Source organism: Amblyomma americanum, chromosome 8, assembly GCF_052857255.1.
Source record: "Amblyomma americanum isolate KBUSLIRL-KWMA chromosome 8, ASM5285725v1, whole genome shotgun sequence".
Taxonomy (NCBI): domain Eukaryota; kingdom Metazoa; phylum Arthropoda; class Arachnida; order Ixodida; family Ixodidae; genus Amblyomma; species Amblyomma americanum.
In genome coordinates this window covers 18,251,808-18,271,767 of record NC_135504.1, presented here as the reverse complement: position 1 = coordinate 18,271,767, position 19,960 = coordinate 18,251,808, and the positions used below count along the sequence as shown (strand labels likewise).

At 44.2% G+C, this 19,960-nt stretch overlaps 2 protein-coding genes across 8 annotated transcripts in view; both read right to left on the bottom strand.

Annotated features, from left to right (window-relative positions):
• Positions 1-16,022, bottom strand: part of LOC144101013 (prominin-1-A-like) — a 53,394-nt gene extending 37,372 nt beyond the window's left edge. For 2 of the 7 annotated variants that reach the window (XM_077633994.1, XM_077633990.1), the window contains exons 1-4: positions 5,261-5,396; positions 2,864-3,037; positions 1,069-1,230; positions 378-442 (exon numbers count right to left, since the gene is read on the bottom strand). In XM_077633994.1, coding sequence (XP_077490120.1) covers positions 378-442; positions 1,069-1,230; positions 2,864-2,963 — 327 coding nt within the window. In that variant the 5' untranslated portion in view covers positions 2,964-3,037; positions 5,261-5,396. Of the gene's footprint in view, positions 1-377; positions 443-1,068; positions 1,231-2,863; positions 3,038-5,260; positions 5,470-14,370; positions 14,569-15,039 lie in introns of those variants that run through there. The other 5 variants (XM_077633995.1, XM_077633992.1, XM_077633993.1 and 2 more) reach the window with 5 other exon arrangements.
• Positions 16,023-16,684: 662 nt separating this feature from the next.
• Positions 16,685-19,960, bottom strand: part of dor (vacuolar protein sorting-associated protein 18 dor) — a 38,144-nt gene continuing 34,868 nt past the window's right edge. Inside the window, exons 26-27 of the mRNA XM_077633989.1 lie at positions 19,872-19,930; positions 16,685-16,867 (exon numbers count right to left, since the gene is read on the bottom strand). Of these exons, the coding sequence (XP_077490115.1) occupies positions 16,804-16,867; positions 19,872-19,930 (123 nt within the window). The 3' untranslated portion in view covers positions 16,685-16,803. The remainder of the gene's footprint in view (positions 16,868-19,871; positions 19,931-19,960) is intronic.

Here is a 19,960-nt window from a genome sequence, read left to right as displayed (position 1 = left end):
CATTTAGAACTACCCATAATCCCACCCCTGCATTGATAAAGAGTATGCAGGCAGAACATGTTTTTGAAATGCGCAGTTCATGCATGGTTTCCAGCAACTTTATTACAAATTTCTGTAAGAAAGAAATAACAAAAAAGTTCCTTGTCAGCTTGACACTGATGAAGATCTAACTGCTTCAACCAAGCGTTCTCCTGTTTGTTTATAGAAAGAGTTACTCTCTGTAATATGTGTGTTTAGGTGAAAAAAAAAAAACTGCAGCTTTATCGTGCATTTTTTCGTGTTGGTACATTTTGTATCAACACTACCTATATCTCTGCCCAAACTACGGCCGTTGTAGAAGTAGGAATGGAGTGGACAGAACAACTAAAAGCACCAACCTCTCGCCAACGGTTCCAGAACACGTGAACAGGATCCTTGAATAGCTGGTCATCTTTCAGCAGTTCTAAAAGGAAGAAGAAATGAGAGGATAAGCTCAGCAACCCTTGTAAAGAAAAAAAAAGCAACAAAGCACCGTGGCGCCACATTCTCAATAGCATCAGAATGACAAGCAACTTGAATTGCATGAGCCCAACTGGGACAAAACAGAACAAAGAAAACATATCATTCCAGCATGAATGCGCTGACCAGTATGGGCCTGCGGTATGGCCTGCACTCTCAGAAGATCATTAAAAACTGTTTGCCGTGAAGACAGGACAAGGTTATTGGTCGCCTTTTCCTAATGCAGTGCTCCTTACAGATTGAATTCACATAAAGAATCGAAAAGTTCATAGAGGTGGTAGTGAAGAGAATTTTATTTTTTTTTTCATGGGCTTAGTAACAATCTCAGGAGCAAATGTTTACAACTGCTGCTTGCAGACATAAGAGTGCACAAATTACAAATCAGAAGTGTCACAATCCCCTAGAAAAGCAGTGATCCCAGTTCTCAAAAGGCACCAACATTAGCTCAAAAATTGCAATATTTTTTTTATGACGAAACGAAACATGTCATCATGTGAAGCTTTCCTTGTGCATTAAAGCCACGCCTATATTCCCGTGGGGTGCGAAGGACATTTAGCAGAAGCCATTCACCTTCAGGGACTCCTGGCTTGGCAACCAGTCCAGCAAAGTGAGTCACTATGCTGTAGAGGTGGTCCATGCCGCTTGCCTCGGGAACACGTACTGACCGGATGTCGTAGCTACTGGGATCCACTGATGTGAAGTTGATGTCCACTGGACTGAGGCATCCTGGGGCTTGAGTGACAAAGACAGCGAGAAAATGAACTGCTGGAGCAAGTACAGGTGTTCACTGGGGCGAGTACAGATGGACTCCTGCAGTACATCTGACACGAGGTTTGCTGCCTAATGCTTACGCCAGTAACTGCGCTGCTATCGGGCCACACCAAGTCGTGAACAACTCTCACAAAAAGAGATTGCATGTATGAACCGCTGAGTTCTTCACGAGCATGAGCTGTTCGTAAAACTAAAATACTGACATAGAGAGTGATGCTTAGTGAACGTTAAGGAATTGGCTATTGCCTCATGAATTACATCAACAATGTGCAAAATGTGCATGCATTTCAGTTCGTCCAATCCCTATTCGATTAAGGCCTGGTAAGTAGACTGTGTGAACTCCATATGCATACAGTGAAAAGTTAATTCATCAAAAGCTTGCTCAACAGATCTCGATATTTAAGAGGCAATTTAAAAATAAATGGCAAACAGAAAGTGTCCCGCATCTCGCTCAACCTTCAGGGCCAAATCAAGGGAATTTTCGACATTGAACTGCTGCTCATTTTATATCCATTGAACTTCTCTCCTAGGTGCAATGCCAGAGTTCTCTAAATAACGGCCAAAACTAGTTTAAAACAGCAAAACACGGGACATTGATATAAAAACTAGACTGACCGACACATGATGCTACGAAAACGACAAACAGATGACTGCACAAGCCATATCGGTGAAACCCTCACACATGCCTATAAGCGATAACCATATGCACGCAATGCCTGAGACGACCAAAATTAAGCTCATCACTTTCACTCAACAAAAGCAAGGTGAACATAAATGGGTAGATGGTTCGTGGCATCACAAATCTTCAATTTCCTGCAAAAATTTCCCACAGTGAGGACGCAAAATGGGGAAACTTAAGAATCCATCTGCACCAAAACAAAACACCTCACCCCTGTTAAATCTGGCATAAAAAAGAAAACAGAAAAAATGAAAAGAACCTACAGTAGAAGCACCACTAAAATGCGTCAAACTCAGGAATCCCCCCTACCCCAAGAGTTGCCCTTTGAAGCAATTCACACTTGAGCATATGCAAGTAAATAAGATATAAGCCAAACAACCAACACAACCAACAAACAAAAATCAGCCCATTAGCACTGGTTGCACAAATCCTTCAATGTGGCAAAAGCAAACGCACTCATATATTTGGCATCAATTTGGTAACGGCACCAGTTGCATGTAATTACGTGAATGTGACATTTACTTAATTTCATTTTCATTCGTCAAAACTGCGTTCACAACACACTTAACTGAAGCAAGGTGATGACTTAATTTTATAACGGAAGGGCATGCGTGGCCGAAGAGCGCCATGGCATAAGGCATTTTCATTTACTCATTGTGGGGTCAAAGACCCATTTCCCAAGCATTTCACCCTAAAGACGCCGAGCACCATGCCAGGGGAAAGCTTGTACCCATTGTATCACCGGCGGGTACGCGGCAGCACTGGGGATCGAACCCTGCACCTCCCGCATGCAAAGCAGATGCTCAAACTACTAACTAGATTACTGCTGAGGTAACTGAAGCAAGATAAATGCCTCCGAATACACCACACCGTGTCAGCACATATTTGAGAGTGTGAATAGGCTAAAGAACTCACCATTCTTGGTGTCATTCTGCGACATGACGACGGCTGGTGCCGCTAGAAGAACGAAAGTGGTGGCGAGTAACGCTGCCGGATGCATCTTGATGACCATCATGACAGCCGTGTCATCAGCGTCTGGACATGAAAAACCTGGCAGTCCCTCCTGCCTTTGGCCAGTCTATAACTGCCCTGGAAAAACAAAAGATGATGTCTGGCTATTCAAAAGGACCCACTGCAACGGCTCACTCATGATACGGGGAAAAATGCTAAAACGTGCATGTGCTTTATGACGTCGATGCGCACTGAGGAACCCCAGGTCAAAAGAATTACCGGGGTAATGTTAAAAAGGGATAAGACAAGTTATCGCACATCCATGAATTCAATCTAGAAGGATTGGACCTGCAGTACTTCAGGTGCTTTGTGTAAACATGCAGAAGGCATGGGTTCCCTTGTAGATTGCAGCACCTCCTATTGTTCCAACTGCCCCACATTCCCAGACAGCTTATCACCACACTTCACACAAAAAAGGATTCGTTGGTCCAACACTTTTTTCTGGAATTCACATTGTGGAATTTCAATTCAGTAAAGCCCAATTATCCCACTTGGCACGCACAGAGAAGAGATATGGGGCTCTTGTACTGTTTGTTGGTGTACACGGTCTTTTGTGCACTAAAGTGGTGAACCAATTATACCATTCCACTTTGTCAAGCATGCTACTCATTTCAAAATCATGTCTTAAAGAGAAAACTTTAGTTTTGTCAATGAGTATTAGCAAGAATTGCGGCACATACACTGCACTGTTGGTAAAATAAATCCACACAAGCCCAAACACTCTCCAGTAAAAGTTGTATTTTGTTTTGTATATGAGGCTTAATGCACAAAAGCAACATGGGCTGACAGATAGTGTAGTGGAGGGCTCTGAATTAATTTCAACCACTTGGGGTTCTTTAATGCGCACCCACAGCACCCACATCGCGTAGTACATGGGCGCCTTTTGCGTTTCGCCTCCATTGAAACGCGGCCGGGATCGAACCTATGTCATCGGCTCAGCAATCTAGCGCCCTCACCGCTGCGCCACTGCAGTAGGGCACTCTCCAACGAATGAACGAAAACATTGGGGCGCTCAAAAGCAGAGCACAATAAAAAATAAAATTTGGAGAGGGGAAGAGGTAATTGCCACACTCCTACAGAACTGTGCAACAGAACCAATGTGTTCCAGCTGACTTAACAATTGTTCCAACATTGTTCAGAAACCTAAAATAGATAACTGAAGTACCGACCGCGGTGGCTGAGTGGTTACGGCGCTCGGCTACTGAGCCAGAGTTCCCAGGTTCGAACTCCATGGAGGTGAAACGCAAAAAGGCGTCCCTGTGCTGTGCAATGTCAGTGCATGCTAAAGATACCCAGGTGGACGAAATTATTCCAGAGACCTCCACTATGGCACCTCTTCTTTCACTCCCTCCTTTATCCCTTGCCTTATGGGTGTCTGCAATGTGAGACAGATACTGTGCCATTTCCTTTCCTCAGAAACCAATTTTCATACTGTGAAGTCACAATGATGTGACAAATTCCACTGTAGATGCTTAGCTTTAGCATCTTGCTACACTCAGTCACACACATTACAAAAAGAATGGATAACGAGATGTTGCAGTCATAAGCATAATGTTAACGCATTCCAAATTGCCCAGTCCTTCATTCTTTTAAAGTTAGTGAATTGTTAGTGTTGCATCTCTTAACAGAACAACAAAAAAGAAAGGTGAAAACTATCTGATCACTGCTGTGTTGCTGACATGTCAAATGAAACCAAGGTACTGATGTAAGAACAAATAGCCTGAATGTTAAACAAAAACAGCAGCCTCAAAGCCAGCTAGCTACAAAATAACAAAAATGCATAAACGCAAGCAGTTTTCCCTGTTATCACTTTATTACTCCCGTCACCGCTTTATATAAATTTTTAATATGACAGCATTAGGAGTGCCACAAAGGTGAAAACTGTCTGATGTCAGCATATGTTTGTGGTGTCAGGGGGATTTCCCTTACTGCCAATACCACCTCTCCCCTCCCTTCTTCCCCGCTCCACTAGTAAAGGGAGAGGGGGAGAGGGATGACTAAGAATGACTCAGCAAAAATGAATAAAAGAAGCAATTACAAGTTAAAATGGAATAAGAATAGAATCAGAATTGGAAGAAAAATGTTGCTGCATTTCCACTGCACCAATACAATTCATCGCCCCTAATTTTTTTCTCTTTTTTTCCCTGGCCTTCCCTTATCAAATGAAAAATTTTATCGAAAGAAAGGGGCAGTCTGCCAGCTCCCAGAAGCAAATCTAACAGGGCAACGATTTGACACTAAGGCAGCTTGTACAAATGAAAACGAAGCTATCTAGAATGCAAAAAAAAAATTAAAGCTCACTTTTCAGCCAACATCCGCGGTTCAAAGGCAAGACATCAGCTGATCCCCCGCTTGCACATAAACTCACAAGCAAAAAGGTGATGCACAGGGCCACTCAGCACAGAGGTCCCAAGGCAAGACTACGAGCGCCGCAAAAAGTTACACCCGAAGGCTCGCAAGGTGCAAGATGGCTCCAAGAGCTGCAAGACACTACCTGCTGCCAAAGTGACGCGTGCACGAATGCCCTGTGAAACACAACGTTAACTGCAGGTATCTGCTCGGACAATGCGCAAGTGAAGATAGAGCCCTAAAACGGGAACACACAAGATTGCAGACAGACCAGCTGTACAAGGGTCATGGGCATGTGGGGAGATAATGCGACATACAGCATGCGATAGCATCCAGCTCTTTGGCGTATCTAAATGCAGGGATAGAGGAACAAGAGCCAAGAAGGCAGAGATTAAGAACTTGTCAAACACTGCACACACTATCGGTGGATCGCAAGGGCAAGTGAACATTGGACGAGAAAATGCTGCATAAAAGCTGTGTGCCATTTTTCTCTGTGCAAGTACATGGTCTCACTTTTTGTTCTTTTTTGTTTTTCTATCGTCTGTAAAACGAAGTGGCTCTCTGTAATACACACATGACAGGGCGGCATACCGTTTTGCTTATCAGAAGTTCAACCGAAATTAGGTGCTAACTTATCACGCTGTGTGACATCACTTTCGCGGTAATATAGTAAACTCGATTTGCTAACTGCTCTCAACATTGCTCTAAAAAATTCAACTCAATGCTTCCATTAACTAATAATGAAGTTGTGAGTTTCAGCGTTTTCTACATGAACTGTTACTTTGTCACACGGGAACACGGCTGTCCAGTTTTCAATGAAGATACCTGTAACTATCCTGCTCCTGAAAAAAAATTAATAAATTAATTAATGGTGTTTTGGACACCAGAATGTGCCTAGTCACAAGAGACATGCAAAGCCATCGGGAATCCACCACTGCTGTTTGCTAGGCTGCAATAGTTCCTGAACACACAAACCCACTGAAGTGTTCTCTCTACGGTTCTCACTAGCCGACCTCTTCAATGAATTCACTGATCATGCGAAGATGCAAAATGCTAGTGTGGCACCACAATTGTTTGCATGTTAAACGGTTTATATTACATTAACATTTTTTTTGCTCAGTCTATGGGAAAATATACAGGGTGTCCCAGCTATCTTTAGCCAGGGTTTTAAAATATGCTGCGGCGCTCTAAGACGACTCGACCAAATGCATGTTGCTGGCTATTCTATGGAACAACTCACATTACTTTTGTATTGGGCTTAACACCATAATTATTCGAGATTAATTAACTTCGTAAGCAACAAAGATAGGCGAGAAAGTCCAATGAGAAAGTTGTAGAACGCTCCGCGAAACGTCCCATTGAACAGTGTCTAACTTTCCATCCATTACATACCGGCTTTTTTTTGGTTTCTGCAGATTCCTGCGAAATACAAAAAATACCACGTAACATGTCCACTTGCATACCACGATTACAGCGCTCTCAAACGTTCTGCTCAACAAACAAACAGCTCATCTAGCCGGGCGTGCTGCTGCTTAAAAGGTGAGAGGGCTCCGACGCACCCGCTGGCTGTGCGATTACGGGAGCGCAAGAGATAAGGACTGTGTCTGCTTGTCGCTATCAATCGCCGCGAGGGCGCTGGGGTAAATCGCACAGCCAGCTGCAGCGTTGCTGTCCTGCCGCCTTTTAAGGAGCAACGCATCGGGCTAAATGATCTGTTAGTTCCTATACATAACGTTTGAGAGCACTGCAATCGCGACATGCAAGAGGAATGTCACGTGGTATTTTTTGTATTTTGCATGCATTTGCAGCGAGTGGATAAAAAAGCTGATGCGTAACAGATGGGGGGTTAAAACTGTACAAACGGAAGTTTCGTGGACCGTTCTACAACTTTCTCATTGACCTTTTTCGTCTATCACCGTTGCTTGCGAGGTTGGTTAACTAATAAAGACTAATTATACAATTAATCACAATACAAAAATAATGCGAGCTCCTTTATACAATAGCCAGCAGCATGCATTTGGTCGCGTCGTCTTAGAGTGCATCGGCGTATTTTTAAACCCCGGCTAAAATTAGCTGGGACACCCTGCATAAACATCCCTCCAGGTCATGCAGTTTAACAAAAAACTAGGCTTAATGTTTGTCGTAAAGGATAGGCTACCTCTTCTAACTACAGTGTCTTGCAACAGCCTGGCATCTATCAATTTGCTTACTTTACCAGCTGCAGACTGATAACCTGATAACATGACAACACAAAGTAGTATTGTTAAATGTCAGTGCTCCAGAAATGCTGGACAAACGCTAGGGCATGATACCGCATCATGCGAGTGCTCCAAAGGCTTTTGAACTTAAGGTCTTTCTAAAAAATTGCACATAGCACAGATATAGGTCTTTAACACCTCTCAAACCCAAAACCCTCAATCAAGAGATACCAAACTTTTTGGGTGCAGACAGCCCAAGGAACTCAGAGGCACACTAAATAGAATCTAAACAGCTGACTATGTTTGAAACACAAAATATAGGAGCTAGTGTAGTTGTAGTTTTCAGTTAGGTATCTACATTATAGCTGTGATATAAAGACTGCGAAACAATGAACGCCTATCGTGGGTGGAAAGGAAAGCAAATGCTACAGCCGACAAATAGCCCAAGTTGACATCAGGGTTGTTTTTGTAACTGAAGCAACGAAGGTTAACGTTCTCAGGCACAACAAACAAATTAACAAGATTCCGTTCTGAAACTCTCAAGTGACAAATGACGCACAAAAGGCAGGACAGACATTTACAATTCAATCTTTCAAACGCACCACATAAGCTGCATTAGTACTTCTATCACGCTTTGCTTTGCTGCCGAAATGCGGCACTTCAGAGGAGACATGACTTTCAAATCGCGAAAATCGGCTAAGAAAATATTTATTTCTTGAAAATCATTGTATACGTTCGCATGCCTCATTTTATATGCTATGCTGCCCCAAAGTTTCACTGCTGAAATCCACTGGGAAGTACTCTAAAAAAACTGTTTCATGGACCGCGGTGGCACTGTACACATTGGTAAAATTATTGAAAAATCGGCACTTTCTTCCGTTCCCGTTTTTCAGACTAGGTGCACACCTTGTGGAACAGATTTCTTCACGACCGTTTTGTCTGTTTTGACTCAGTTTTGTTGTACTCGTAGAATTCCACTACATGCAGTGAAAATCAGTTTTTCATTTTGATAAATCGCAGGTTTTTGTGCAACATCTTGTTTGTAATTTATACATGTCTAGGACAACTGCTTTGTAAAATGGAAACAAAAAAACGCGTTGAATAAAAATATCAAATTGTCATCCCGCACATTATTGCATTCAGAAATCCAGTGACCACTGAAACAGTCTTCTACATTATGTCGAGTCCGCAAGCTTTCCACAAGGTGTCGAAAAGAAAAAAAAACTTGCAAAACAAAATTCATGTATATAAGGCTGAAATTTTGTACACTTAAGTTTGAAAGCATTACTGACATAGAAAAAAATGTTTATCGAAATCCACCAAAAAAACAGTTAAATCTGAAAGCAGTGTTCTCCACGACAGATAAGGGCCAAGCAACAGGGCATACAACACATGCAGTGCAAATGGCATTCTGATAGCAGATCAAGCCAGCAAGCAGGCCCTATACCCCCTCCAGGAAAGGCTGACATTATGAATGCCCTTTTCTCTGGGTGAGCCGCACCTTTAAAGGCAAGCCATACAACTTATCCAGGAAACATATGCACACTGCAGTCACACAGGAAGAGCTTATCATGCAAACAGACAGCAGTGTGTTTGCTTGCAGCTAGCCCCAAAGAACAGATAGTAGTGCACTGCTGACGACATATCCACAGGGACTGCGTTTACACTGCCACTCTGCAACACGATCCGCATGAGAATCAAGCTTTCGGCACAATAGAACAAACATACGAGCTTGCTCACATGTTGATTCGTAAGTTGACGCTGACTGGCTAGCAAGCTGATGTATGCTTGCTAACCAAGTTGTGCGTCACTATGTGCTGTAAACGGCAGGGTCGAAACAGAGGTCAGTAAGTTGTGCCCTTTCTCTGTTTCTGGCTGTGTACACCCTCTAATACTGCAGCTGTCAGCAGCCAAGGTTCACAACGTCAGAGTGTGTGGAAGGAAAAAAAAAATTTACTTAGATGTAATCACGCAAGCCAATGATCTAAAATGCACGAAAGTGTGAAGGGACTTGCATGCTCCAATTGCCTGGTATCTGCCAAGAAACGGCATTGTAAGGCAGCAGTACAATAAATTTGTGTCCAAGCATACGCACCCCTAAAATTTTGCTGCAGAATGTACAGTGGAAACAACATACCCCACACAGAGGGTATAATGCTCAGACAACATTTCATAAACAGAAAAACACCTTTCTGTGCCTGCCCAGCCTTTCCCATAATGTGCTTATGCAATGTACCATGTAATCCACACCGTGTGATGTAACTGTGGTTGGACTTTTTGGTTTAAACAGAAAAGCACAGTATGTCAATCCAATTATCTAAGTTCGGTTCTAACCAAAAAAGGTCAATACTCTTAACATGCATGACACAGCTAGCTGGCTACAGCAAAGGAGTTGCACACATTCAAAGGAGAATATTAAAGCGCAGAATCCAGGCACGCAGTATGACAATGCTACCGTTGGATTAAATTAAATAGGACAGTTCGCACGTTTTGCGGCATTGCTCCACTATTTTACGTGCCCCTCCAGACCTCGAGGCTTTACCTTCTTGCCAGATGTCATCTCCTATACTCCCCAACAACTTTTCTGGCGATAAAGTGGAGCTGCATAGCCGGAACACGGCATTTTTTTCTTGAGTAGCATCCAGCCACCTTTACAGTTATTAGTTTTCTCTTAAACATAGTATAACGTCAATATTCATTATTTAAAGCATACATCTAACAAAACTGCCAATTTTCAACGTTCAACATCAAGAAGAAAAAAACATTTTCTCGATTACAATGTATTTGCTAGGCATCGTCCAGTTACAAGCTTTGACAGATGGTGCTAGCTGACCCATGGACAGTGTGAAGGTACCATGAAGAGGGGAATGTGCGAGGCTGCCAGGTGCACCATCATGCAACAACTATTTGGCGGAATAACTTATGAATGCTCCGCCCCTCCATTGCCCAGAAGTGCTGTCGCCAAGTTGCATGTAAGGACGCTGGCCTGACACCATGCATAAACGTGACAAAAAAGTGTCATGCTCTGATTACTGTGATGATTCGGGGGCAGTTCCATTGCTGCAGTTAACAGACTGATTGATGCACCACCCCCTCGCTCAACACAGGGCAACAACTCATGACAAATGGTAGCCCGGTTTTAAGAACTAAACTTCTTTTTTTGTACTACGGTTCCACTCTTTAGCCTCAGTAACTTTTTTCTTTTAATGGCAATAGCACTTCCTACCACGAACATTTCTGCTTACATTATGAGTAAATCGACTGGATGCGCTGACAAAAAGGGAAAGATATACTCTTGACTTTTGGCTGTACAGGAGTACAAAATTACATCACTTGGGGGGAAAAAAAAAATAACAGTAACTCAACTGCAGAAAATAATACTTATTCACAACAAAAAAAATCTGCTCTGAAATAAACACTGAAAAAAGTCCGAATTTTCAAAAAACAATTAAGAGCCAAAACGTCCAACCCCTAGACAATGATCCTTGTGCAATATTCTACTTCAAGGGTATTTCAGGCACTGATATATATGTTGCTCACAGCTACTCTGCCTTCCAAATGCTTAATGACAAATGATTACAAGTGTAAAGGCTACAAACACAAGGCTGCAATTCTGAAAGCAACACAATATTGCTGCTTTATCAATGGCCTGACATAGCATTTGTGCACTTGACAGTCAATGTGTACTTGGCAGCACTATTCTCATATATAGAGAACATTTTCTTCATAACTATCCCATAGTGCTAACTACTGCTGTGCCATGCAATACCTCAGGCTTGACACCTCAATATTTTTTACTCTCTGCACTTAGCATCAGTACAGACATTTTTCACAATACTTTTTCTGAAAAACTGTCGTCCTACTTTCACTCATATCTCTCGCCAAAAAGTCTTTAACGTGAAAAACAAAGCCACTGCCGTTACTTCCAGCGGATAGTTTCGGTTATGCTTTCTCTGTTTGGTGTAATACAGTGATGCTACGAACATCACCCACTGCAACAAAATAGAGATGTACTACTTCAAAAGTGCTTTACCGCAAAAAATCTGCCAGGACTTGAGCAAAATGTACTCAAAATGACCTAGAGACACAAAAATTATGTTTTGTGGTTAAACCCATGCCGCATAAAACCATCTTTACTGTCCCTTTCAGCCATTTATTTTCTTCCGATGATTATATTACTGCCTTTTCCTTCCATGCGCTTAGCCACACAAGTGACTCGTATGACAAAAATGAAGGCAAATCATGAACCGTGCCATTAAGCTAATCACATCTCCAAAGTTCTACTCCACCTCAACATAAACAGTAACCTACCCAACATTACCATCACCCCACGGTACATCAAGAGATCATAATCTTTACGCAAATTCTTTTGGCAGGTGCAGTTACTATAAGAGTGCCAAAGACTTAATTACTACACCCGAACCAGGCACTTCACAAGAAAACTGATGTGGTGGTGGATGCTGGCTAACCATCACAATTTGGAATGAAGTAGTTGTTAAGAGCGTCAAGAACTTGTAGCCCTATAAGTTAACATGCTTTTACATTTGGGTTACAGCAGCTGTTTCCCTTTAAGCACACTCTACTTGCCCTGTCATCCTGTTAACTTGGTTTACCATCTTCCACTTCCAGCTGTTACTCTTTTTACATAATCTATATAACACGGTACGGTAAACCAGTCTTAAACAGTTGTGCTGCACAGAATGAAACAAGAGCCTTTTTGGCAACCAATATGATTATCTTCATAAGTAAGGCTCAATAAAATGTAACCAGTGCAATTCCTACTACGATCGAAACGCCACGGTGATTCATTGGTTATGGCGCTGGGTTTCTCACCCGAATGATTCGTGTTCAAACCTGGCCTCGGCATTTCGATGCAGGCAGAATGCTAGAGGCCCATGTACTGTGCGATGTCAGTGCACGTTAAAGAACCCCATGTGGTCGAAATTATCCGGAACCTCCCGCTACAGAATCCCTCGAAGTCTGAGTCGCTTGGGGACATTAAATCCCATAAAACCACAAACCTACTTCTACCAACATGCAATGCCACTCCCTGAAAGGCACAAAACCTCATTTCCTTCGGTATCCCCCTCCACTGTATGCACCATTCCAGCTAGATGGAAGCACGGCTACCACAGAGGAAATGATAAGTTGCTGCCTGGACAGGGGAAAAACAGGAAAAAAGAAAAAAAAGACAAGGAGAAGAATGTGCAAGGAAAGCAGGAAATGCCTCCATTTCCTCCACGCATTAACACACGCCCCTCCCTCCACACAGGATATGCTTCTGCGTAACAACGCATTTCCCAAATCTATTGATGTGAATAAAAAAATAAAAGAATAACCAGCATGTAGTGGCTGTAGATAGGGCTTTTGGAAAATTGCACAGTGACAGATGACTCGCAACTATCACTTCCAACACACTATGACAGAGTCGTGCAAAAGCAACTGCTGCGGTTGTCAAAGCTTGGTCAAACAGCTGCAGATCGGCAAGTGGAGATAGCTTAGTCTGTTTCTCTGGGCGACGAAAAAAGTACAGAGGAGATTCTATTGTGTATGACACAAAGACTTATCAAGGTAACAGGTTTCAGAAACAATTCAGTCCATTTAGGCCACCTAGTTCAGTTCCACAAATCTATTAGTAATGAAAATGTTAGCTGAATTCAACTAGCTAGCTTAGGATAAACAGCTTTTGAACAAAGGAGGTGCGCACAACATGTACGGGTGGAGCCAACTGAAATTTATGGTGTTACTCTTACACATGTCATTCCAGCGTAAAATTATTTCTTCTTTATTATCGAAACTGGGTAAGCTGCCAAATTAGCAGTGGAGCTAAAGAAAGGTGTATTTTTTCTTGCTGCCTCGACAAGCGTTAGCGTACTTTACTAGTCCCATACTGCTTAATAGAATATAAAATTTAAAAAACGCACAACATTGTTGCAATTTTGAAAATTGTTTTCAAGTGTTCTTTGTTCCTGCAGTACAGTTGCAAGAACGCAGGGAACAGAAAAAAAAAACGCGTTTTCAGTAGAGATCCAGCCTCATTCAAAGCCAGCGGCATTGCTAGCTGACATGAAATAATACTCGGAGCTAGTTTTTTTTTTTGTTTTTTTCAGCCAAGGAGCAGGGAGCGCTCATATGTCGTTCCTCATAGCCGGTGCCGCCGCGGTGGCTCAGTGGTTATGGCGCTTGGCTGCTGACCCGAAAGACGCGGGTTCGATCCCGGCCGCGGCGGTCGAATTTCGATGGAGGCGAAATTCTAGAGGCTCATGTACTGTGCGATGTCAATGCACGTTAAAGAACCCCAGGTGGTCTAAATTTCCGGTGCCATTCACTACGGCGTCCCTCAGAGCCTGAGTCGCTTTGGGACGTTAAACCCCCATAAACCAAACCATAAACCGTTTCTCATAGCCACTTAATTCACTTAGTTGTATACGCATGCATTGGTAGATACTACAGCGCGTGTGCATGGGTAACAACTCGAGGGGAAATGTTTTTGCGAGCCAGAAAGCGCACGTGGTGTCTATAGAAAACATATCTGTCACAACGATACTCAAGTGAATTAATAATGCTGACAGGAGACAAAACTGTCAAAAACCAACAACAAGCAGGCTGTAGCAAATGACTAAGCACAGCTGCCTTAAATTCATCCAGCGATTAATGTACATTCAGCCATGAAAAGTGAGCTAAACTACGTCACTCAGCTAAGCGCGTGTTCGCGCCGACGTCACGCTCAAGTTATCGATGAGTTATCAGCACCAATCGGTGAAAAGCAAGACATCGCACGCGCTTGCACGTGAACGACACAAAAAGAGCTCCCGCGCGAATGAAATCACGGGAAAAGGAAAAGCAGAATCTACGGTCCCCTACCGTTCAGCAATCCTACGTCCGAAGCTCTCCGCTGCCGCCGGTGCGTAAGGTGCCGCGCGCGCGCTAACACCCACCTGAACGTTATCAATGACGGCAGTTGGCTAAACACGTCATTTCCACAAGAGACAGGTAGCGGCGCGCCTAGCACAGCAGCCAGAATCCACGGCAAAGAACTCCCTGCAAAACTGTTATCCGGGTTCGGTTGCCGTTGCGATGGCAACGCGCCGCTAGTACACGCCACGCACGCACGCACGGAGCCGGATAAGGCTTATCTGTGACGAACACGTTTCTCTCCTCCTCCTCCAGCAAACACCGCGACACGCAATTTTTTTTTTTTTTCCTAACCGTGCGCCAGACGTGCATGCATGCCCCCGTAAACGCGCTACCGACATCCGACCGAGTTCACGAAGCAAGAGAGAAGAGGGGGTGGCTCCGGTCAGCTGTCAAAAGCGCATCGCCTGCCTGCCCCCAAGCGCTGATGACCTCAACCCGCCAGCTACACAACGCTTTCTCTTCTGCTCGTTTCAAAACCTTGGCAGATGAAGCACCTTGCAAACGCAAGCGCGCGAGCCAACAAGCAGGCTTAAAACAAAACGAAAGCAAGAAAAAAATTACCGCGCCGCACGCTTTGGTGTTTACAAGAGAAGAAAAGCACGAGCAACGACTCACCGCTTTGTTTGTGCAGTCGAGACGTCGGCTCCGGGGAAGACGGTGACGTGATGCGTGTTACATGCTTGTCCGAGTATTCCTCCGGCTTTTTTTTTTTTTTTCTCGCCTCTCTCTCACCCCTGTGAAGCTTGCCGCACAGACGGGTCTTCTTCTCAGGCGTCGGAGGACGGTGGCGCAAAACAAAGAAAAAAAAAGCACTGTCGGTCGGAAGCACTACGAAGCCCGCTGCTCCCTTCCTGCCCGCCTTTTCCGGGCCGTCAGGGGCGCTATCAGGAAGTAGACCCCAGCTGCCCCAGCACCAACGATGAGAACGGACCAGCGCACACACAACGACAGTTGGGGGGGGGGGGGGGGGAAGCAATTTAGGAGCGGGCGCTGTCGCGAGTTGCGGATAGAGCGGCCAAGCGATCACAAGCAAAACTCGCGCCCGCCGCTTGCACAAGACGAGAGGTCAGGCACCGGTGGTGGCGATGCGGCGACGATGCGTGGCACCTACAAGGTTTGGACGCGAGCCACGGAGGGAACCCCCGTATCGATGACATCTCCTCGGGTTACGCTATTTAGGCGCGGAATGCAAGCGAGGAGGCCGCACGGATGGAGAGGGGATGCGCTGCTCGCCCGCAGCTGCTCTGGCTATGGCGTAACGACGACTACGCGTTCCGCTGGCACATCAAACGCCGACGGTGTGCGTTCCTATGGCGCTCCACACACTCGAAGCGATGCTAGCGATGCTGCAGGTGTCGACCGACTCCGTTCCGGGCTTTTTCGTCGGCTTTTTCAGGCGACCGCAGGAGCACTGGTGTCACGACGAAGGAGACTTCTGACGCGGCGTCCTCTCTACCAGACTGTGCCGAAAACGACTGGGCGTGCGCTGACCCGCCGCGAGCGAGTGCCCAAACGAGGAAAACATCGGACGAGCAACGGCGTAGGCGCCGCCATTTTTGATGAGCAGCCGGCCGGATTGTTGCCAGCACCGCAACGGTGCGGAACGGAGGAGCGCGCGGAAGAGGTCATTACGGATGCGTCATGTTTCGCAACATTTTTTTTTGTTGTTCATGTCCTTAGCCCTTAGTACCTCTACCTCTACGCGTGTGCTTGAAACTTGGCACCGCGCTTATTACTTTCGCGCAGCCTTGAAAAATGCAGAAAAGCTATGTTTACCAATGACCACACGTTACTTATTCATGGGGAAGCAGGGCCCGCCTAGCTTAAGCGAAGAAACGAAATCTTCATACGAGCCTCCGATTTCGTCAGAGATAAGTTCCGACGCAGTTTCGAATTCTAAAAGACGGTGGTAAACTTGGCGGTCCTTGGAGGATTAGCCGTTTCGTGACTTTCACCCTTTTGGCGTCAGCGTGTTTTCGTGTAATGCAGTTGCATGTCGTGCCAGGAATGCAAACGGTCGTGGACTCCACGGAGAGACAAATATCGACAAAACACCTTTCCAGTATCGTTAAATCAAACCAGCAACGCTGCCGTGCGTTTAACAAGTAGAACGATGTTTTTTGATGAGAATACTGTTGAACAGCATCCATTTCATGCGCTCTCCAAGTCGATTTCAGTTGCCTCAAACATGAGCCGCTACCACGCAGCAACAGCTATAAAACGACGACTGCGAAACGAAGCGCTACAAGCACAGTGTATATTTATATATTCGACTTTTTTTATTAACTTATAAGAGCAAACGGCTCTGTTCGATTTCTATATACAGACAGGTATATGTAGGTGGCTTCTCGATCCCGTTCGGCGTTTCACAATACCCCATCACCGCCAGTCATTCATCACTTCCTCGTAATCCTCTGGATTGATGAACGGTTCATCCACAGACCTGAACGAAAAAAAAAAGCAAAACGTTGGCACAATGACACGAAAGAAAAGCCACATAGATATGCAGGTCACGAAATTCCACCGCAGGCGATCGTCAGGAGGCAAACAATGACCCAACCGCAGATGAACGGTGTTCGGCCTCGTTTTCCCCCAAAACGATACGGAAAATGACTCAATGCAAACGCTTGCCAACGACGCCACACACAAAGTCAATAATAATAATAATAATCAATGCGGCCTCCGCGCGCAGATCGTCGATTAGTTTCGGTTTCGGCGTGCGACGATAGCAACCAACTCACCCAAAAAGTTTAATCTTAAAATTTTGCATTACGACAGCACTAACATTCAGAAATGATAAAATGTTATGACAATCAGCCATTATATACTCCCATTACAGCCGAGGCTAATTTAAATAAACAATTCAGCTGCAATAATTATGTGCAGTGAGTGACTGGAGCAGGCGTCAACGGTACGGGCGGCTGCGCACATAGAGCTCGTATTCTTAAACTCGTGCTATTATGTAATAAACTATAGACGCTAACAATAGCATATAATTGTATAAAATGCTTAGTCTGCTCATCAGATGCCCATAAAGAGAGAGATGCGTCGTCTGCTATTTAGCAGAGTTTCGATGCAGGGCAAACGTTAAGACGCCCGTGTACCACGCGATGTCAGTGCACGTCCCCCCACCCCGGTGGTAGAAATTATTCCGGAGCACTCCACTACGGCACCTCTTTCTCTCTTTCGTCTTTCATTCCTACCTTTCTCCCCCACCCTCACGGCACAGTTGAGGTGTCCACCGTTAAAGACAGTTAACTGCGCCTTTCCTTTCCTCAAAAACAATTCCCGAGCCCTCCACTACCGACCGCCCCTTTCTTTTTTCACTCCCTCCTTTTCCCTTTCCTTACGGCGCGGTTCGGGTGTTCATCAATATATGCAAGTCAGTTACAGCGCTATTTCCTTTCCTCAAAGACCAATTTTCATCTCTAAAATAATAATAAAAATGAAGGACATGATTTTTGCTATACCCGGCTATAGCCATCGATACTGGAGCACCTGAGCTAGCTGGGGCAGCGGAAATAAGATACCAGGCAGAATTGAGAAATGAAATAAAAGAGGTACCTGCCGCGGTGGCTCAGTGGTTAGGGCGCTCGGCTACTGATCCGGAGTTCTTCAAACCCAACCGCGGCGGCTGCGTTTTTATGGAGGCAAAACGCTGAGGCGTCCGTGTGCTGTGCCATGTCAGTGCATGTTAAAGATCTCCAGGTGGTCGAAATTATTCCGGAGCCCTCCACTAGGGAATCTCTCTCTTCCTTTCTTCTTTCACTCTCTCCTTTATCCCTTCCCTTACAGTGGGGGTTCAAGTGTCCCGTCCAACGATATGAGACAAATACTACGCATTTCCTTTCCCCCAAAACCAATTATTATTATTAAATAAAAGAGGTGAGGGGACATAATGAGAGGATATGGGTGTCTCTCTCACTTTCACTAATAAGCGCAGGTCCCCCCCCCCCTTTTTTTTTTTGCTCCATATAAACATGGGACGGTTACCAAAGCTAAAGTAAGATGCCCACTGCTGCATCGATCGCTTTTGAAGAAAGGCTAAAGGGCTAACGCGACTGATGCTATGCGCTCAAAATTAAACATAAAGGCGATATTTGATGGCAAGTTTTAATCAACTCTGACTTGGTTGCAGTATACTTACTCACTTTGTCCAAATAAGTACGCTGTGGACTGCCACAATGTAAACACGCGGACTATTTTTGCGCGTGTGTGTGTGTGTGCGGAAAGAGCTGTGGCGCCATCTGTCACTAGGAGGGTAAAACGCGGTGGGCGCTTCATATTACTACAAAGAGATGGCGCCACCATGTCTTGCACTAGAAATTTTAGAGCGTTAGGTTTGGTGCTGCTGCTTCAAGCAAGAATGTGCGCATATTTATATTTAAAAGGTCGGGAAATTGCAGAATACCTGCAATTTGCAGAGTACCTGCAATACCTGCAAGAATTGGAAATACCTTCAAATAAAATCGGCTACTATGACATGACCTCGATGAGAAAATGTAGCCAGTAGCTTAGTTGGAACAAGGCATTTAAGCCTGCATTTAAATCCAAAAGTCAAGCAACCGTTACTTTATACTTTAAAGTGAAGGTATGCCTCAAGACAAAAATTTCTGGTTTAGAAGTTGCTTTCGGATCACGCATTGAATTCTGTTTTGCACATGGGGCCAGTGAACAGAGGAATTTACTGTTCGTGAAAAAAAAAAGATCAAGTAATACAGTTGTCACTTGATAATTTTAACTGTAAGTGGACTGAAAATTTTAGAATGAAACAGTGTTCGAACTAAGAGGAGTTTTTTTTATTATACTTGATGCTGCCGGGATAAAAGAGCCACTTCAAACAAACCAGATGTTCGTATCAAAAGAGTTCAAATTTTCAAGATCCCACTGTACTGAAGATCAAATTTTTAAAACCAAATTTGCAAAGGATAAATAAAGACTGCAGGAAATTTTCGCTTGTAATAACTTGAAGAAAAATTGACAACAAAATAATTTAAGCTTAAATTTGAGAAAGGAACGTAGCAAAGAACAAAAGTCGCAACATGCTATATTTATGAAAGAATTTTACTGGATAACAAAAAAAAAACGAGGGGAATAACTGCAGAAAACAGTTGTAGCAGGGACTGCTATAACCAGACTCTAGATAACATGAAAACTAAGCCAACATGAAAGGTTATAAATAGCAAGCACTTGGGACTTCCTTAGGTATTGCAATTATCGGCATGCCAAAGAGTTGCAGCAAGATTTCTCTCTCAGTTTAAAAGCATCACACCTACTGTCAACAATCGCTTAATAATACTGCATAATTCATGGAGCTTCATGCATGGCCCTTAGGCTAAACATATATGAAGCAGTATGCCAGGCAAATGCCGGGCTCAGCCCGGCCCTCTATGGAATTAGATGTAAAGCGTAATTGCTCAGTGAAATTAAAGTCCAGTCACACTTACCTTATTGCTATCTCGCCACAGAACAAGCATTCAGAGGCAATGAGGTCATCCAGTTCATTCTGGAAAAAAAAAAATAAAAAAAGGGGGCA